Raw genomic sequence first — 17,097 nt, forward strand, 5'->3', positions numbered from 1 at the left:
AAAATAATAAGTAAACAAAAAAATCTAATAAAAATAAAAAAATGTAAATACTGAGAAATGAGGTGATGGTTCATCCATGTTCGTGCATCGAAAAAAAAGGAAAATGGATTGAAAGTGCAAGACAGATGAAATGTAAAATGTCAGAATAGAATGAATGATCTTAAGATGCATGGAAGAAGGGCGCTAAAATAAAAACATAAATGAAAACATTATTAACAATAAATAAAAATCCCTAACCTATAAATAACTTAGCTAGGGGAAGCTAGAACTCCTCCGGTATCGTCTCTATACCGCAGCAACACGAAATCAGTTCACATTGCTGCCCTTCTTGGGTTCGGATTACGTCGTCGATGAAGACCACCACACTTTTTATCACCTCTTACAACGAACTAAAGGGTTGATCACCTGATTACCTAAAGTAAATGCTTAAATAAAAACACACGTTTGCATTTTAGAATTAGCGGTACTGTGACCACGTTTTCTAATCTTTAAATAAGGACATTTCCGGTGACAATCCATCTAAGGCGTTTGATATTTCACACAATAGCACGCGCGACGATCATTATAGACGTTCGCGAAATTAATTTCTAAACGGAGTTTTAATGAATTCTGTTCCAATTTCACACGCCAGCAGGCCCGGCCTCCGACTGCCGACTTCACAATGGATTTACGATCCAATTACAACTCTCTATGGGCCGATCTCATTAGGTAAACTTTTATAAAAGGAAAGAATTTTGTCGCTGAAAATCTGTATCTTTTATACACCGTTTACATTGAGAAGTAACGAATTATAAATAATTATTATATTATCATTATATTGTTTCTATTGAGGTCGTCTTCTTCAAGAAAAGTATATTATGAGCCATTATCAGATACATACATACATATATATAAACATATATATATGTGTGTGTGTGTGTGTGTGTACGTATGTATATGGATATATATATAAATTATTAGGATCAATGTTCCACATACATTAGGGTCAGTGCCTTTATTTTACATTTACCTATTTTTCGTTTTCTTTTTGCTATATATATATATCCTAACGACGCCATGACAATGTCCTGTTTTTAAGATTATGTTTCGTGCGACCACTTCCACATCCTTTCTCCACATTGTCTTCTTTAGATTTCACGCCGCATTCGCGTCATTAATGAATCTTGCGATTGCATCTTGTGCCGTGTCCGTGTAGTATATATATATATATATATTATACTATTAACGGGCGGAGATGAGTTACCGCCTGAGTCCAAGAATGGTAGAAGAAGGTGTATTCATATATGCACAAACAATATTTATAATTTACACGACCCTAAAACAACGGCAGTGAGCACTGATGGCGTCCTATTCAAATCGGCGTTCGAAATTTAAATTCGAACGCGCTAGAATTATTTGACATAAAAATATTGTAATCTTTGTGGCAAACAATACGGAAACATACACAAACAAACGCAACATATATAAACAATTTGATAAAAAAACAACACATGTTCATTATATTTTATTTCATATATAAGCACCACGATAAAGCACATTATATTTCGTGAGAATTTAAAATATGATAAGCTTAAATTAATTTCGTTTTTTGTTTATAGTCCGGACCAAGGTACGATCCATCGGTGCTACAAGAACTGTCCTCCCATGCCCAAAAATCAATGCCCTCTATTTCGTTACAGCCACAAATTGGATTACTGTAAAAAAAAAACTTATGTCAATTATATCTTATTTATTTATTTAATATTCTTTATTTTACACGATAAGATACATTTAATAAGTTTTACAATAATATACAAAAAAGTACAATGGGCGGTCTTATCACACAAGGCAATCTCTTACAGACAACCATAGTAAGGAAAAGATAAAAGTACTTATAAAGGGTAGTTCACGTGTACAAAAAATACATATTCACAAACAAATGAACATAAATATACATAAACATACATAGACATACATACGTATATAATATATATGTCTTATGATAAAAAAGGTTTAATACATATTATAAATATAATACAATAATAAATAAAAACATCTGACTTCGATCAGTATTGGCTCGATCGCACTTGCCTCAGAAAGAAGCAAGAAGAAAAAGAAATCAACTAAGAGATTATAGGTATAGATAGATTATAGGTCTAGTAAATAGTTCTTAACCTTTTTCTTGAAAATAGGTAGTGAGTTAGCACGTCTTATATTCAGCGGTAAATCATTTCACAATCGAACGGCCTGCGTGGTGAAAGATCATATCTTGAACTATGTTTGTTTAATAGACTCTCAATGATACCCAAATGGCACACCACCCAGATTGCACAAGTATAAAGTGACAGGGTGTAGTCTGCACTTATCCTTTAGTAGCGAAGATCGAAGGCTCCGATTCGATTAGGAGGCCGCCGAGGTCTTAGATCGCTTTGGTGAACACTCCATCAAGTTACTAAGCTCTAAGTGAGAGGACCTTAGCTTAAGTTGTCACTTGTCGATAATACCCGCTTAGCATTCCGACATAAAGGCGCCCGAGAGGTTGCTATTGCTGGTTAATATCGCTACTACCATTTCTGAAAGTGTTAGTGCTGAGAGAAATGGAGGAGGAAACTCTAGAAGCACCTACATCTTGTATGAATGTGGTTGAAGTCCCCTGTCTCAAACTTTGTCTCGTAAATCTATCTTAAGAGTTTAAACGAAAGGTTTTTTATAACTGGCCATTGCGATGTATGGCAGGGGTGCTCAATCTCCGGACTATTTACTTTACTTTTCTTTTTATTCTTAAAAATTGATTATAGAGCTTCTTAATAATTATTTCGAATGCTGGTTAGTTATTACTGAAAGGTGTATGGATATCGCGAATATAAGTATACTATAAAATTATTCATATATATACCGTACATTGTTAGGGATATTTAGTCACATTATCGAAACAATAAATAATCCTTCAAATATGTTATATTGTTACAATTACCACTGAAAAGATACCAAAACGTTCTAAAGGAAACATATTTCTCTGTTCCATACACCCTTTGGTCAGACCGAATTTTTTGCGTCTCTCTTTTATTTTTTCTTCATTGAAAGCGTTCGTATCATAAACGAACCCATGTAATGAGTTAGTCAAATGACATTTTAAACATCTTTTGATATGTCACCAACAATCAAATCAAATAGACTTACCTAGGAATATTCCTAGTATTGTGTACTTCCTTAGAATATATATATATATAACTATACACACACACACAAACATATATATATACATATATATATGTATTTATATATACATAACTTCTTATTTTGAGCCGATGGACGCCAACTGAAAGACATGCCTTCCCAAAGATCGCCACAATGACTGGTCTAAACTTTACCGAATCTAGCAACCTCCCACAGCCTTAACTAAGTTGTCGGCCCACTAAGTGCTGAGGTCTATCTAAACTGCGTCTACCCTTATTGACGCTACTTGAGAACCTTTCGGCCCCTACGGCCTTCGGATGCACGAGAGATATGCCCCGCCCACTGTCAGTTTAGACCAGTGATTCTCAAAGTGGTCTATATCGACCCCCAGGGGTCTATGACAACCTGCAAGGGGTCTACGTCAGCAAAAAAAATATTTGGGGGTCCATGAAATGAAAATGGGGGTCCACGATAGTGGGTCTCAACACATACACTGATAGTACCTATTTACTTACATCACACTATCTCATAATATCAAAACATTTGCATTATTTATAAAAGTACCTATGAAGTAAAAAAATATTAATATGTTACTTATATTTTACATAACAGATACAAAATTTTATTTTGAGTAGTTTTAATTTAAATTCAATTAATAAATGTAAAAATTAACATGTGATTTTACTTTAAGTTTTTAACACTAAACTTCACTACGGTTAGAAATTTACAGGAAATCAATATCAGGTAAGTAAGAGGGGTTACTCAACACGGAAAAACATGGCAGGGGGACTACGACATACAAAACGTTTGGGGAACTCTGGTTTAGACGATCAGTTCTTTTGCGGACTCATTTCTGATTTTATTTCGCCGCGGAACGAGTATTACCCTCTCCATTTATCTCTGGGTGACTATAGCCCGTCTTAAGTAATGTATAACTATATATAGAATGACTAAATAATAAAAAAAAATACATTTACTACCTTGGACTTATTCTTAAGAAAGCATTCCTCTGGATATGTGTTACGGTATCTCCGACGTCACACATCACTCTTGATATACTTATTTTTCGTATCTCGAGCAGTTGTTCTGTCAAATATAATCACTAATTATTTATATTGGCTATAAATAAACAGTTCAGCTTCAAACATGAGAAGATGAGCTTCTAGTACGCTGTCCATACGTGTTGCGATATTGTCCTTGTATGATCTCCTTCTCGAACTTGGACATTTTGTACAAATTCTAACAAAACATATTAAATAACTATTCGAGTAGGTATGACATGAATATTAGACATAGTTTTTGTCTTATCCATATTTATTTTAAGGCCTTTTCTGGAGGCTCTGTTTACATCATCGAGAACTGTACTCAGGTTCTCCATGATATCAGCTATTACAACTATATCATCGAAAAACCAAAGGTGAGTGATGTACTCTTCGTTTATGTTGATAATATATATACTTACGTAAGGTGAAAGCATTTGGTCGATTAGCTCTCTCATACCAATGTCTGTCGGATATAATAGAGTGTAAGAATTGTTCGACCACAATGTTGTACATAGTCTGTGGTACATGACCATCTTTAATGAAATTTTCGAGCCATAATCCAGCTTGTAGATCTATATCCTCAACACTCTCGTATACCTCTTGAAGGATTTCTACTTTCTGTTAAGGATATAAATTTTATTTAAATTCTAATAAAAATTAAAACTACTAACAAGATCGGAATGAGGCATTATTTTGCGGAAGTCCATCCTAAGTAAGAAAAGGACCAATATTTAGCCACTTCCGCACAGCGACCTACACAAAGAAGACTGTGTTTGGCACTAATCGGTGTAACATAACTCCTGAGGATGCCCCGTGGAGGGGTGAAACACGTGTTAAGTGATTTAACTGTGGCAGTTGTGTAATTCGCATTGTTTGTCGCATGCGCATTTATCAGCGGGCTGGCGGGCGGTGCACTTTATTGCACGACTGCCACTGCATGTGCGGAAGTGGTAGTTTTAGAGTTAAAAGTGGAGATATTTTAAAAAATATACCATAGTATATATTTATACGGATATGCTTATGATTGAAGAAGTATCGAAAATATAACTGAATATCGAAATTATTGTAATAGTTAATCATTGTGTTGATATCTGGTCACTTGTTATGGACTTACCAACTTAAAATAAGGTTATAGAAATAGCATAGCTCTAGAAGAAGCTCAAACTATTTAAACATTGATCAAATTAAAGGCCGGCAATGTGTACTGCGTAGCAATATTGACGACTTTCCCAAGATAATTCATCCACAAATGGTTTGACATAAACAATTGCATTTTCATATGTGGGAAATATAGTACTGTGATCAAAAAGTAAGGTGAAATTGTCGTTTAAAACTCCCGGGCATTAGCAAGGCAGATATATTTTCCTATGTTGGTAGTATCTATAACATTTACCAAGCGTTTATTTGTCAAAAGTTGGAATATCATTTAGTTCAGCCTAAACCATTTTGAAGGATGTTTTGTATTTAAAACGAGTAAAATTTCGAATAGTGCCAAAAGTGTAAAAAATTCGGCTAATATCGTTCCGCGACAATCTTATTCGTCTGATTTAGCTCCGTACGACTTCTGGCTATTCATAAAATTCAAAAGGCCTATTCGAGGACGACGTTTCGAAACGTCTTGAAGGCTATTCTGACTTTACAAGTACTGTAAAAAACGTAAACAAAAGTGCGTTTTATCTTACGAGAATTATTTTGAATGGGATAAAATGGATTTGGAAGAACTAATAAAGTATTTTCATTTTATAAACAAATTCACCTTACTTTTTGATCGCAATATTATGTTTGTATAATATATGGCTTTAACATCGAAGGATATAATAAAATCGGTCTAATTAACAGCCCCACAATATTTCTTTACCGTCATTAATAATTTGAAATCATTTTCGGATCTGCAGCCAATCTCCTTCACTAAAACTTTGCAACACACCATATTTCTCAGCCTGACATCGGAAAAATACTTCTCCTAGTCCGTTACCAATAGACCAAGGAGGCTAAGTTCTACCCCTTTTTAGTATCCTGCGGTGAACCTGGTTTTGAGTCCGGCACCAATCACGGTCAACTATGATTTAAATAAAATGTGACAAAGAATGAGAAGCAACCTGTATTAAGACTGTGAATGAAAGAAATAGAATGGGAGAAATTGTAAAGTTTGAAAGAGGATAAAATGTAATAAAAAATTATTAGAATAATACTTCTGTCCCAAGAATTAAATAAGGGGAACGAGAGGGCCCAAAAAAGAGACACCAAATTAGGTTTAATAAGATGAATAACCTAAGGAAAGGTCATTTTGAACTGAAAAAGATCGGAAAAAATATCTTGAAGACGCAGAACAAAATGGTGGACTGACCATCTGACTTAGTTTCTGTTACTGGACAGCTTTTTTGCGAAGCTAAACCAACTGAAAATATCACAAAAATTAAAAATATTGAAATTAGTAATAGGCTTTACCTCGGCCTCCATAACATATAACAAATCTTCAAATTTCCTGTAAGTTCGTTTAGTGAAAAGCTCCAAGTACTTTACATAAGGTTGAAGTCCATAATAGCGATTTTTGGCCAGATCATTCGTCAACACGTCAGATGCCTGCTGATGAGGGCCGAGAACACTCTCACCTAACTGAAATTTTTCGCAAAATCAAGCCTTTTACAATCCTTCGTTTACTTTAATTTTAAATCGTTTATATATACTGTAAATGTATCAACTCTTCATAGATATATCTAAAGTAATAAATATTTAGGTTGGCTTTCATTTCTATATTCTTTAATTTCTAATTATATCCACTATAAAACATCTATATCTGTTTAACATATTCATAATTTTAGCAATAGATTTTATTACTACCTTCATATTTCTTTAGATTCCTATACTATGCAAAAGATTAACAAGAAAATTCAGCAGAAACCTGAATAATTTCAGAAAATGCAATGAATATAAGAACTTTTTTTATTGGCAATCTATGTCTAGCTGTTGACATCCTATGACTGACACGGTGATGATGGTGAAACTTGGCGCTTTAGAAAGTTCGCTGTGAACTTCGCGCATCTGTCAGTTCGTTGCAAAGTTCGTGCGTTTTGCAGTCACTATCTGCTTGTTCATACTGTCGCTTTATAGCTGCGGCTAATATTTATTTATTCTATATTTAATCGAGAAATCGAGTGATCACTCTGACATATTTTACATTTTTTTTCCAATTAACATGTGACAGACCTGTTAATTAAAGTGGTAAAAAGTCAACTACTTCATGTATAAAAATGATTGAGTATCTGTCTGACTTTGCGCGATAGATTCAAAAACTTTACATCGAATTGTCGTAAATATTTGGTTAATTATTAAATACATACTCGAAAAAGCTTTTGAAAAAAAATTTTTTTTTTACAACGCATGATATGGTACAGTTTTATAAAAAATAATTGATAAACTCACTTCTGGATCAATAGCATGATCAACTTTAGCAGCTGCCTGTCTAAATGATCCTTGTGTTAAATGGTCTATATTATTATCAACAGCCAGGAAACCTGTTCTTAGAGTAAGGTTTGCGATTGGCATCTGTTTTAAATAATATCCTTTTGGATCGTACAATCTGGAATTTAAAGATTCATTCAAAGGTTACGTGTTCTGAATTTGAAATCTTTATTAAACCAAATGTTACTTACTTGACATATCCCGGTTGTATTGTATGGAACCAACGTAGCATCACTGTGAACTCTAAAGAAATTTGTGGAATGACTTGACTATGATAAATATCACGAAATCCTAAATGAGGTGAAATCACTCCATCTCTTACTAAGTTTTCTTTACCTGTTGATAAAATATTTAGTTCATACTTTGCGAAAGTAATTGTGATTTTGGAAAAATGTATATAAATTCTTGTCAATTGCTTAAAAATCTAAAATAATACTAATAGATCTAGCCTACGAACTAGCGTATTAGAAAGTAAGAAATAAATCCCATCCACGAATCTTCTAAATAGCTCTTCGGTCCTCAAAAGATATTTGAGCATCATTATCAACGAGAAATCCTTCTGAACATTAATTTTCTTATTTAATGGAATAAGGCGTTACCTTGCGGAAGTCCATCCTAAGTAAGAAAAGGACCAATATTTAGCCACTTCCGCACATGCAGTGGTAGTCGTGCAACAAAGTGCAAAGCACTCTGTGTTTGGCACTAATCGGTGTAACATAACTCCTGAAGATGCCACGTGGAGCGGTGAAACACGTGTTGAGTGATTTGACGGTGGCAGTTGTGTAATTCGCATTGTTTGCCGCATACGCATTTATCAATGGGCTGGCGGGCGGTGCACTTTGTTGCACGACTACCACTGCATGTGCGGAAGTGGCTAAATATTGGTCCTTTTCTTAATTAAATTTCTTTTTTAGTTAAGAATGACTTGTTCTAATGTAAGGTAAGTAAAGTATATACGTACCAAAAAACACAGGTAGCAATTCGTATATAACGATCTGCATTTTAATAGCAATAACGATATCTCTCGCTGTATAAAACAGCCTATCGTCATCCCAACAGGGGTTGATGCGAGCCAAGTAAGATGCGATGTGATTGTGCAATCTCCAGAACCATATTATGGAAAGATTTACCCCGACCACACTGTTGCCTCCTTCTTCCGCTAAAAAGACAAAACGAATCAAAACCCTGACCTTATTATTATGGGCTAAGTCAACGAATATTTTTTTTGCTATCATTTTCTCTTTTTCTTCTTTCTGTTCTATTGTTTCTGTTGTTGTCGTTCGTCGTTATGTTTATCGATGTCGTTGTCGTTGTTTTCGTTGTTGTCGTTGTGTAGTGTTGATGATTGGTACGATATACATCTATCTTTTTTCTCTGTTCTATCCATGAAGGTGTATGAAGCATAATATATCATTTTGACGCATACGGTCGAATTCATTCGCCGCATTTATTTTGATACTTTTATTTCAAAATGTTCAATGTTTTTGCATTGACAATATAAATACAACTCATCGTAATTAGTAGCAGCGTTTTTTTTAATTACTTCGGTATTTACAAATTTGTTACATAATAATTTCATTCGATATAATATTTAAAAACTGTGAAATGAATGCCAATAGGCTGGCTATGTCGTTGTGACAATAGAGGGAGAAGGAGACCATTGGAGTAAAAAAGAAAACCTCAAGCGGCATTGAGGGAAATCTAAATCTAAACAACAAATAAAGACAAATTATAAAGTTTACTTTACATGGAATAGAGTTTAATTATTCATCTGATGTAGTAAATAATTTAATACATACGTGTATCATGGCATCGAGTTTCGTGAGGCTTTTGATTCAGAAAGCATAAACTGCCCTGCGTCTTTACGCTGGGAGGCCATATTTTTCCATTTTCTATTTCATATTTCAAAAGTCCACCTTCAAACTTCCTTCCTTTCTCCAACAACTTTTTTAATGAATTTCCGTAAAGAGCTGACGCGTCAAATGTAGGCGTTGAACTAATTATCTTGAAATTAAAATTAATCCGACTTAAATTTTTTCTTCTCAAAATTTTTATTTTTTTCCTTCAAATTCCTGTCTTAAAAAAGGAAGCAATAGTTCATTCACGTTAACAAAATATTGACTAGTCGTTGAAACTCCGCTACCCAATTAGAACCACAGTACTTTCTAGAAAGCTTACTTTGACTGGTCAACGTGAACATGGCTTTCTAATTAACTTGGGACTACTTCAACATTTCAACACTTAATTCTCTGTTAATTTATATTTCTTGGTAAGTTCATTAATACTCTGCAGAAGGTTTTCACGGAAATAATTTGAAAAATGCATTGAAACTTGAAAAATTCTACAAACTATAAAGGTTATTTGAACTTAACGCATAGGAAATTTCAATTTGAACTTCGCGCGTTTGACATTTCACGTATTGCAAAGTATTATCATTCAACAGGATTATGAGTCAGTACTTAATAAATAAATCAAGCAATCATGCTTAAATAAGTTACTGTAACTTATTTATTTTTTATTTAAATGCCAATAACAATAACATCTGACACTACAAAACCTGTTTGGACGGCTTGTTTGATAATAAAAATTGTGGAAAACCTTATTCATAAATAATAAAATCAAAGAAACTTATAAGGTTTTCCTGTGTATTTTCCAGTATTTAATTTTTTTTAATTAGATATTAATACTAGCACTATATAAATAAATATATAGAAGTTTTTACAAAAAGCGAAGGAATATTTAAAAAAATAGAATTTAAATTTTTTTCACACGTGTCTCGCCTGATATTAAGTTAAGACGAGGTCAACAATGGTACATGCTTGCCTAAAAGACGCTTTTTTTTATATCGGAGAGGAAATCTTCCAGGTGGATATTAGATACCCTGCCTTCTGGGGTAAAGACAAGGTTATTTAGGATTCCCATACTAAAACGTTCTCAGTGGTTATCTTCAGATCTTCAACGGCACTTGCAGCTGCCTCTATGTACTGTGCCAAGACACATCCCGGAAGGATGTGCCTCCTCCAGCATCTTCGCTGTACCAAAACAACACTAAACCACTTCATTTTGCTGCCTTTCTCGGAGTCTAGAAGATACCTAACCACTCTCGTCTTTATAAATGAACGGAATTAATTAATAGTTAATATATGTAAATTAAAATTATATATGTCGATGACCTTATTGGTAATATATTAAACCAGTTATGTAAATAACTCAACTGGAAATTATTTAAAATAACTATGCGTTGTACTATTTTTTTTCTCAATTAGATTTTGTATTTAATATTCCATATTAATATGTAGATGAAAGTAAGTATTTTAAGCGTGGGTAGATACCCCACTGTTGGACTGACGACATAGATAAGGTGACCACAGGTAGCTGTCGCCACGAGCAGCGAATCAGGGCTTATAGTTGAGGCTTAAGCCTTGCAGTGGGCGTCCAGCAGTTAAAAAGAAGAAGAAGTAGTAGTATTTTACAGTCTTACCCGTTCTGGAATAGTATCAGATTTAACACATCCAATAGACTGAAAACTCTCCGGTCTTGTCATGTTCAAACATCTGATATTAGAGAAACGATGCACGGGATCATCGTCTGGTATTTTATTCGGTACGCAGGCATTATCAGTTTTTCCTTTTTCAGAGCAACAGTACGGCTTCCAGAGAACGTATTTCACTGCAAACATTTATCATTGTTAATAAATTTTTTTATTAACACTATATCAAAAGATTGAATAACATACAGGTTGTTTGAATATATATGTATACATGTTACAGAGATAAACGTATCATTTGCTGTCAAGAAATAATAAATAAAGTATTGATAATATAGTAATTTTTTTTATTTAAATTACTCTATAATAATATTAAATATTGTTTACTAGCTGTCACTGGAGACTTTGTATATATATATATATATATATATATATATATATATATATATATATATATGTTATAGGTCTGTCGCATTCCTAAAGAAAAAATAAATAAATATAACATATTTATCAGCGGTCATTTTATATCGTATGTTTGAAAATAGGTGAAAACAACCGTCTATCACGTAAACGACGCAGGATCCCCTTCCTTAGATTGTCGAATAGTCCACACTGCCCTACAAGTTTTCACTTCACACTTACTATACAAACAGCAACACAGACTCGACCACGAAAGCCTTATCTTAACTACCTCATCCTTCATTTAATTTCTAATGTAGATTCGGATACAACATTTAGCTACGAGAACTCATATCAGATGAAGCTGTAAAAGCCTTTTGGCTAAACGTAAAAACATCTCTGAAATGCAATGCAGGTGAAAACAAATGAGCCATACATTCACACTTTTGAAGATCACACCTAAGACCAAACATTGTACAGTCAAGTTATATAAATAAAATATTTATTAAAGTTAATAATTGAACACATTTCAAAGTTAATAAATATAAAGAAGTTAATTAACAAAAGAAAATAATACTAAAAGGTTAACTAGATAACATTTACAACCAGTATGCAATGTAATAAGAAATAAAATATAACGAAACAAAGATATATGACCGTCGTTCTTGACATTTTGCCGAGTAGGTACAAGCTTAATGATTATAGTAAGCCTGTATTATACAGAGCTTTTTGTTTTAACGTCGCTTAAAAGCTCGGGAATAAACTACCTTTAATAATACACGTAGTCAGTCATTTAAACACAGGTGTCTGGAATATAATTCATAAATGGAATATTGTAAATAAATGATTATAAATAATCGGAATTCGAGTTGTTCTTGACCACTTTCAGAAACTTCGCTGTTATACCAAAAGATGAATTTGTATGTATGTGGTAGATCCTTAGCATACGAATTCGTTAAGTATTTGTTCCTAGTTATTTCGTCGAACACTACGATCAAGTATTTTCATCTAAATTTAATTAAATATTATTTATTGTACACGCTAAAAATATAACATAGTTACATATTAATAGGCGGTCTTATCACACGAGGCAAATTCTTCAAGACAACCATAGCATGGAAACAGAAGTGTAAATAACGGATAGTACACTTGGACATATAGACAAAACATATATATATATATATAAAATGCACAAATATTTAGCAACCATGAATTATTTATACTAGAATCGTTTTTTATAAGGTTCTATATTCAACAGACATTAGCGTCGGTGCCTCTGTTTTTATATTTACCTTTAAAATTTCCGATTTTGTTAATGTTTAAGTCTCTTAAATCATTTACTAACTTAAATCGTAAACTATCTTAAACTAAGTTGAAGTCAACTTATTTTATGATAATTTTTTTTTAATCATTCGTGTCTTCTTTTTTAACGAGACCCAAATGATTAAACTACACTAAAAGAAACTACACTAAACACTAGTTATAGTTGGATTAAGAGGCATTAATTTAGAATATATCCGACTCGCGTCGTGCGTCTGTCCATTGAAATGCTTTCCGACCAGCCACCACCGCGATAACGTCTTACCTGTACCCTATTCAGAGTTGCCCGTTTTTAATTTTAATTTCAATTTTTTTTTCAATCCATGACAACATTTACAATACTCATGGCTTTTTACAACAATCATACCAATCAATACAAATTAATAGCTGCATATTAGTGTAATTCTTACAAATATATGTATATATATATATATATATATATATATATATATATATATATATATATATATATATATATATATATATATATTCATTTTACAATCTGCATTTGCAATTGTGCGATTTTGTAAGTACTTTTTCCACCAACAAATCTGTGGAAAAAAATACATTTAAATTTAATTTTTACTCACCGGTGTCATAAAACGACAGAACATCGGCGTTCATCAACAGAAGGATATACGTCGACAACATCGTGAATTTTGCATCAGGAACGTATCCTTCTAGAAGAAGTCGCTTCCTCAAAAATCTGGCCAGCGGTAAACTTCTACCAGATTTCGACAGCCTTGGATTGAAATCTGCGATATTTTGTTATTAATATACTTACAATCTAATCATCAATATAGTCACCATTTCAGCAGTGAGATGATCATCATGAACTCCTCTCTAAAGATTTCCAATAGGACCGATAAGAAGCATCAATCCTATCCGCATTGTCGCTGATCGTTCTACAGTGCGCTTGCCGATGACACGTCTCGTTCAATATTTCTATGTTCCTAAAGACAGAAGTCTATGACCAATGACTTAAGACCGATTATCTCTTTTAGGCCTTGTTAAAAAGCTATATCTCCACTTTGTAGGTGAAGGTTCTATGTTTAAGGCACCAGAGGCTATTTCGACCACTTCCACTCTAACCTACCATTACTTAAGAACAAACGTGAATACAATTTGAACCCTTCGTAATCTAGTAAATCCTAATACATGCAATGCTATAGAGAAACTTAATTTAAATATGATTTTCATAAATACGGTCTCACCTGGAAATTTTCAATTGGTGTAATAAATGAAAGAAAAAAATATAAATGTAGCTGTCACTGTTATTGAAGTTAAAAATAATATGAATTATTAATGGCTACAAATTGAAAAAGTTTTTAAAATGGTAGACTAAGAAATAAGTGAAATACGAAAATATCTACAAACACATGGGAACGATGATACCGATATAAGAATATCAAAACGACACTTACCGTGATATGAGTTTTAAACGATGCAAAGACAGACTGGAAATGTGGGATTGATGTGGTTAATAAAGATAGATAAATAGATAAACATTTAACAATAGACATACAAAAGAATAACAAAAATATTAGTAATGAAGACAAAAAATAACTTGAAAAAATAAAGGGTATTAAATAATTAAAACAGTCAGACGACCAGAAAAAATAGATACGTGTAACAGCCCTGATTTCAGCTGTGGTTTCTCGCAAGAAGACATTCAGAACTAAAATAGAGAAAGAGAATAAAGAAGACAGAATAAATGTTAAGTAGAAGAGGAAAAAATAATCCTTTACATACCCTTATCAAAAACAGCAGGTAACAATCTATAAGGAGGCGTGTGACTCATCCCACGGGTGGGGTATCGTAAATTGTTACACGATCCATCCACTCGCCTCCCTTCATAAGGATTACATGGAAGGAAATGACTGGTGCACCAACTAGAAATAAATATTAACTTCTCAATATAATATTAACCTGAAATTCCCGATTGCGTACTTTATACGAAGAGATACACTTTGAGTAAAGATTTAAGTTCAACAGGATATTTCGTTGACCAAGATCGTTAAAACAAACCATACAAGTATTTTTTAAAAGCATTTGCAAATGACAGACATTCTGTTTTATTATTACTACTAGGTCCTATATTCCACAGACATTAGCGTCCGAGCCTTTGTCATTTACGTTTAACATTGCTTACTAAGTGTCATAATCTATTTTAACGACACCCTAACAATTTCCAATGTTTAAAATTACGTTTCGTGCATGCACTTCCTCATCCCTACTCCATATTGTCATCCTCAGGTTGTGCGCTAGTATCTGTGCGGCGATTTCCGTATTCGCCAAATCGATGAATCTTGTGAACGCATCTTGTGTTTCGTCCGTGTAATACCAGTCCTGTTATACAGCCCGAGGTCCGATGACCGCTTTGCTTTTTAGCCCCTGAGCCCCGTAGGAATGAACGTCCTTGAACCTGTCTTTGTATGTAACCCTGACCTTTGTATGAAAACTTGTTTGTCAGCTTGGGTTTGAATTGGGTACAGGGTGTTTCTTATTTCGAAATATTCTCTCCAGAGTAAAGTAGCGTACTTTTTACTTGAATTTCTATCACTTCACTGTATCACTTTTCCTTTACTTTTTTTTTATTTTTTATTTCGCACACGTTTTGGGGCCTCCCTATTTCCTTATCGTTTTTGAGACATGGGCTTTATTTAGCAATTTTTTCATTGTTACTATTTCATTTTTGTTGTCCTCTCTCATCCTTCACAATATCTATTCCTACATACACTTTCATAAATCCAATTTTCTTTTGTTCTCTTCTTTTCGTTCCAATCCTTACACGCATCCTCTCTTCCTTCTCCGCATTTTTATTCTTTATTAAAGTCTAACCTCTTTAACGGAAACCTGAATCAATTCTATGAGAATTATTTGAATTTTAACATGACGTTTACAAATTACTAACAACATACGATTATATATATTATAGTATATTATATATAGTATATTATATATACGATTAGCTATGCCCGCGACTTCGTTCGTGTGGCATTAAAAATTATATCGTTTTTTCAGTTTTTTTCTTTGCCTAAAAAATTTTTCAAAAATGAAAGTGGCCTATGTTACTCATTATTACATCACCTGTCTGTCAGTAAGGCATTTAACGGTCTGTAGCGCTTGGGCAGCGACTTGAAATAAAATAATGTACCAACTAATATATAATTGAGTATTCCAAATTGTATTGTTAATAAGTATAAATTTTAGCTGTATTAACCCAAATGAGAAAATTGTGTAAGAAAAGTTGTAAAAAATTATATGACAGCGTTTTGTGCCTCGCAGCTGGGAGAAGAAAGATTCGTAACAAATAGCGGCAACCCTCTCCCCCACTGTCTGCGTTTAGTAAAAGCGAAAAAAAATTATTATAAAAAAACCACTAGCGATACAAATTAGAAATATTAAAAAAATCTATCTGCCAGCATATCCCGTTAAAATCGGTCTAAACATTTCAGAGATTAGACAGAACAAACAGACAGACAGACAAAGATTTAAGAAAATATTATTTTGTTATATGGTACCATTTCCGAACTGACGTAAAAAACTCAACGGAACTATACACTTTTAATAGGATATAATTAACTGTTTAATTAACATTTAAATAGAGGCTGGCATTTCTTTCCCCAGAGGTTCTATTTTCTATGAAGTCATTTACAGTGTAGAATCCTGTAGCGATGGTAACCCGGGGTACGATTTATATAATTCACACTTTGTGCATTAATTATTTAAGATTACCACTGTTCACTAAGAAGTTTTTCAGAAGATGATCAGCAGCGTCTTATGCTTGAAGAAGACACTGCTACCGATCTTCTGGAAACTTATTTTTCGGCAGTGGTAATCTCACTCACGTTTCTATTTACATTGTCTATTTACGCAAAAAAAATACTTACAAAGTTGTATTTTTCTTATTGTGATTTAGTAACTCTTCTTGAGATATAGGAGTTCCGGTGTATGAATCGAAAACAAGGTGAGAAGTCCCACATGTTAACAACATAGAGAAGAATACTGTTATCGGCTTCATTATAGAATGAAAGACACGATCAATAAAAAGTAGTGTTTACCCTAAAACAGCTGAAGCAGGACTGTTGATATCTCCGTACCAAAGGGACTGTCGTCGTACCGCAAATATAAAACTGGTTTTTTTGTATAATTATAAAAACGGACGGGATTCAAAAGGCGCTCAACGTACTGGCTATAAAAATGTCTGGTGATAAGATAATCTTAATT

General features: G+C 33.3%; 1 protein-coding gene across 1 annotated transcript; it reads right to left on the reverse strand.

The window, feature by feature from the left end:
* Nucleotides 1-1,570: 1,570 nt before the first annotated feature.
* Nucleotides 1,571-16,891, reverse strand: LOC137931217 (peroxidase-like). Its single transcript, XM_068774626.1, has 12 exons — nucleotides 16,761-16,891; nucleotides 14,620-14,759; nucleotides 13,458-13,622; nucleotides 11,143-11,330; nucleotides 9,461-9,665; nucleotides 8,623-8,820; nucleotides 7,853-7,997; nucleotides 7,623-7,779; nucleotides 6,648-6,815; nucleotides 4,619-4,817; nucleotides 4,137-4,242; nucleotides 1,571-1,694 (listed from the first exon to the last, which is right to left on the reverse strand). The coding sequence occupies exons 1-12, from the start codon at nucleotides 16,889-16,891 to the stop codon at nucleotides 1,571-1,573; spliced, it is 1,926 nt and encodes a 641-aa protein (XP_068630727.1).
* Nucleotides 16,892-17,097: the final 206 nt, after the last annotated feature.

Source organism: Battus philenor, unplaced genomic scaffold, assembly GCF_028537555.1.
Source record: "Battus philenor isolate CCGP_79_NKW_IND1 unplaced genomic scaffold, ilBatPhil1.0.hap1 SCAF_7, whole genome shotgun sequence".
Taxonomy (NCBI): Eukaryota; Metazoa; Arthropoda; class Insecta; order Lepidoptera; family Papilionidae; genus Battus; species Battus philenor.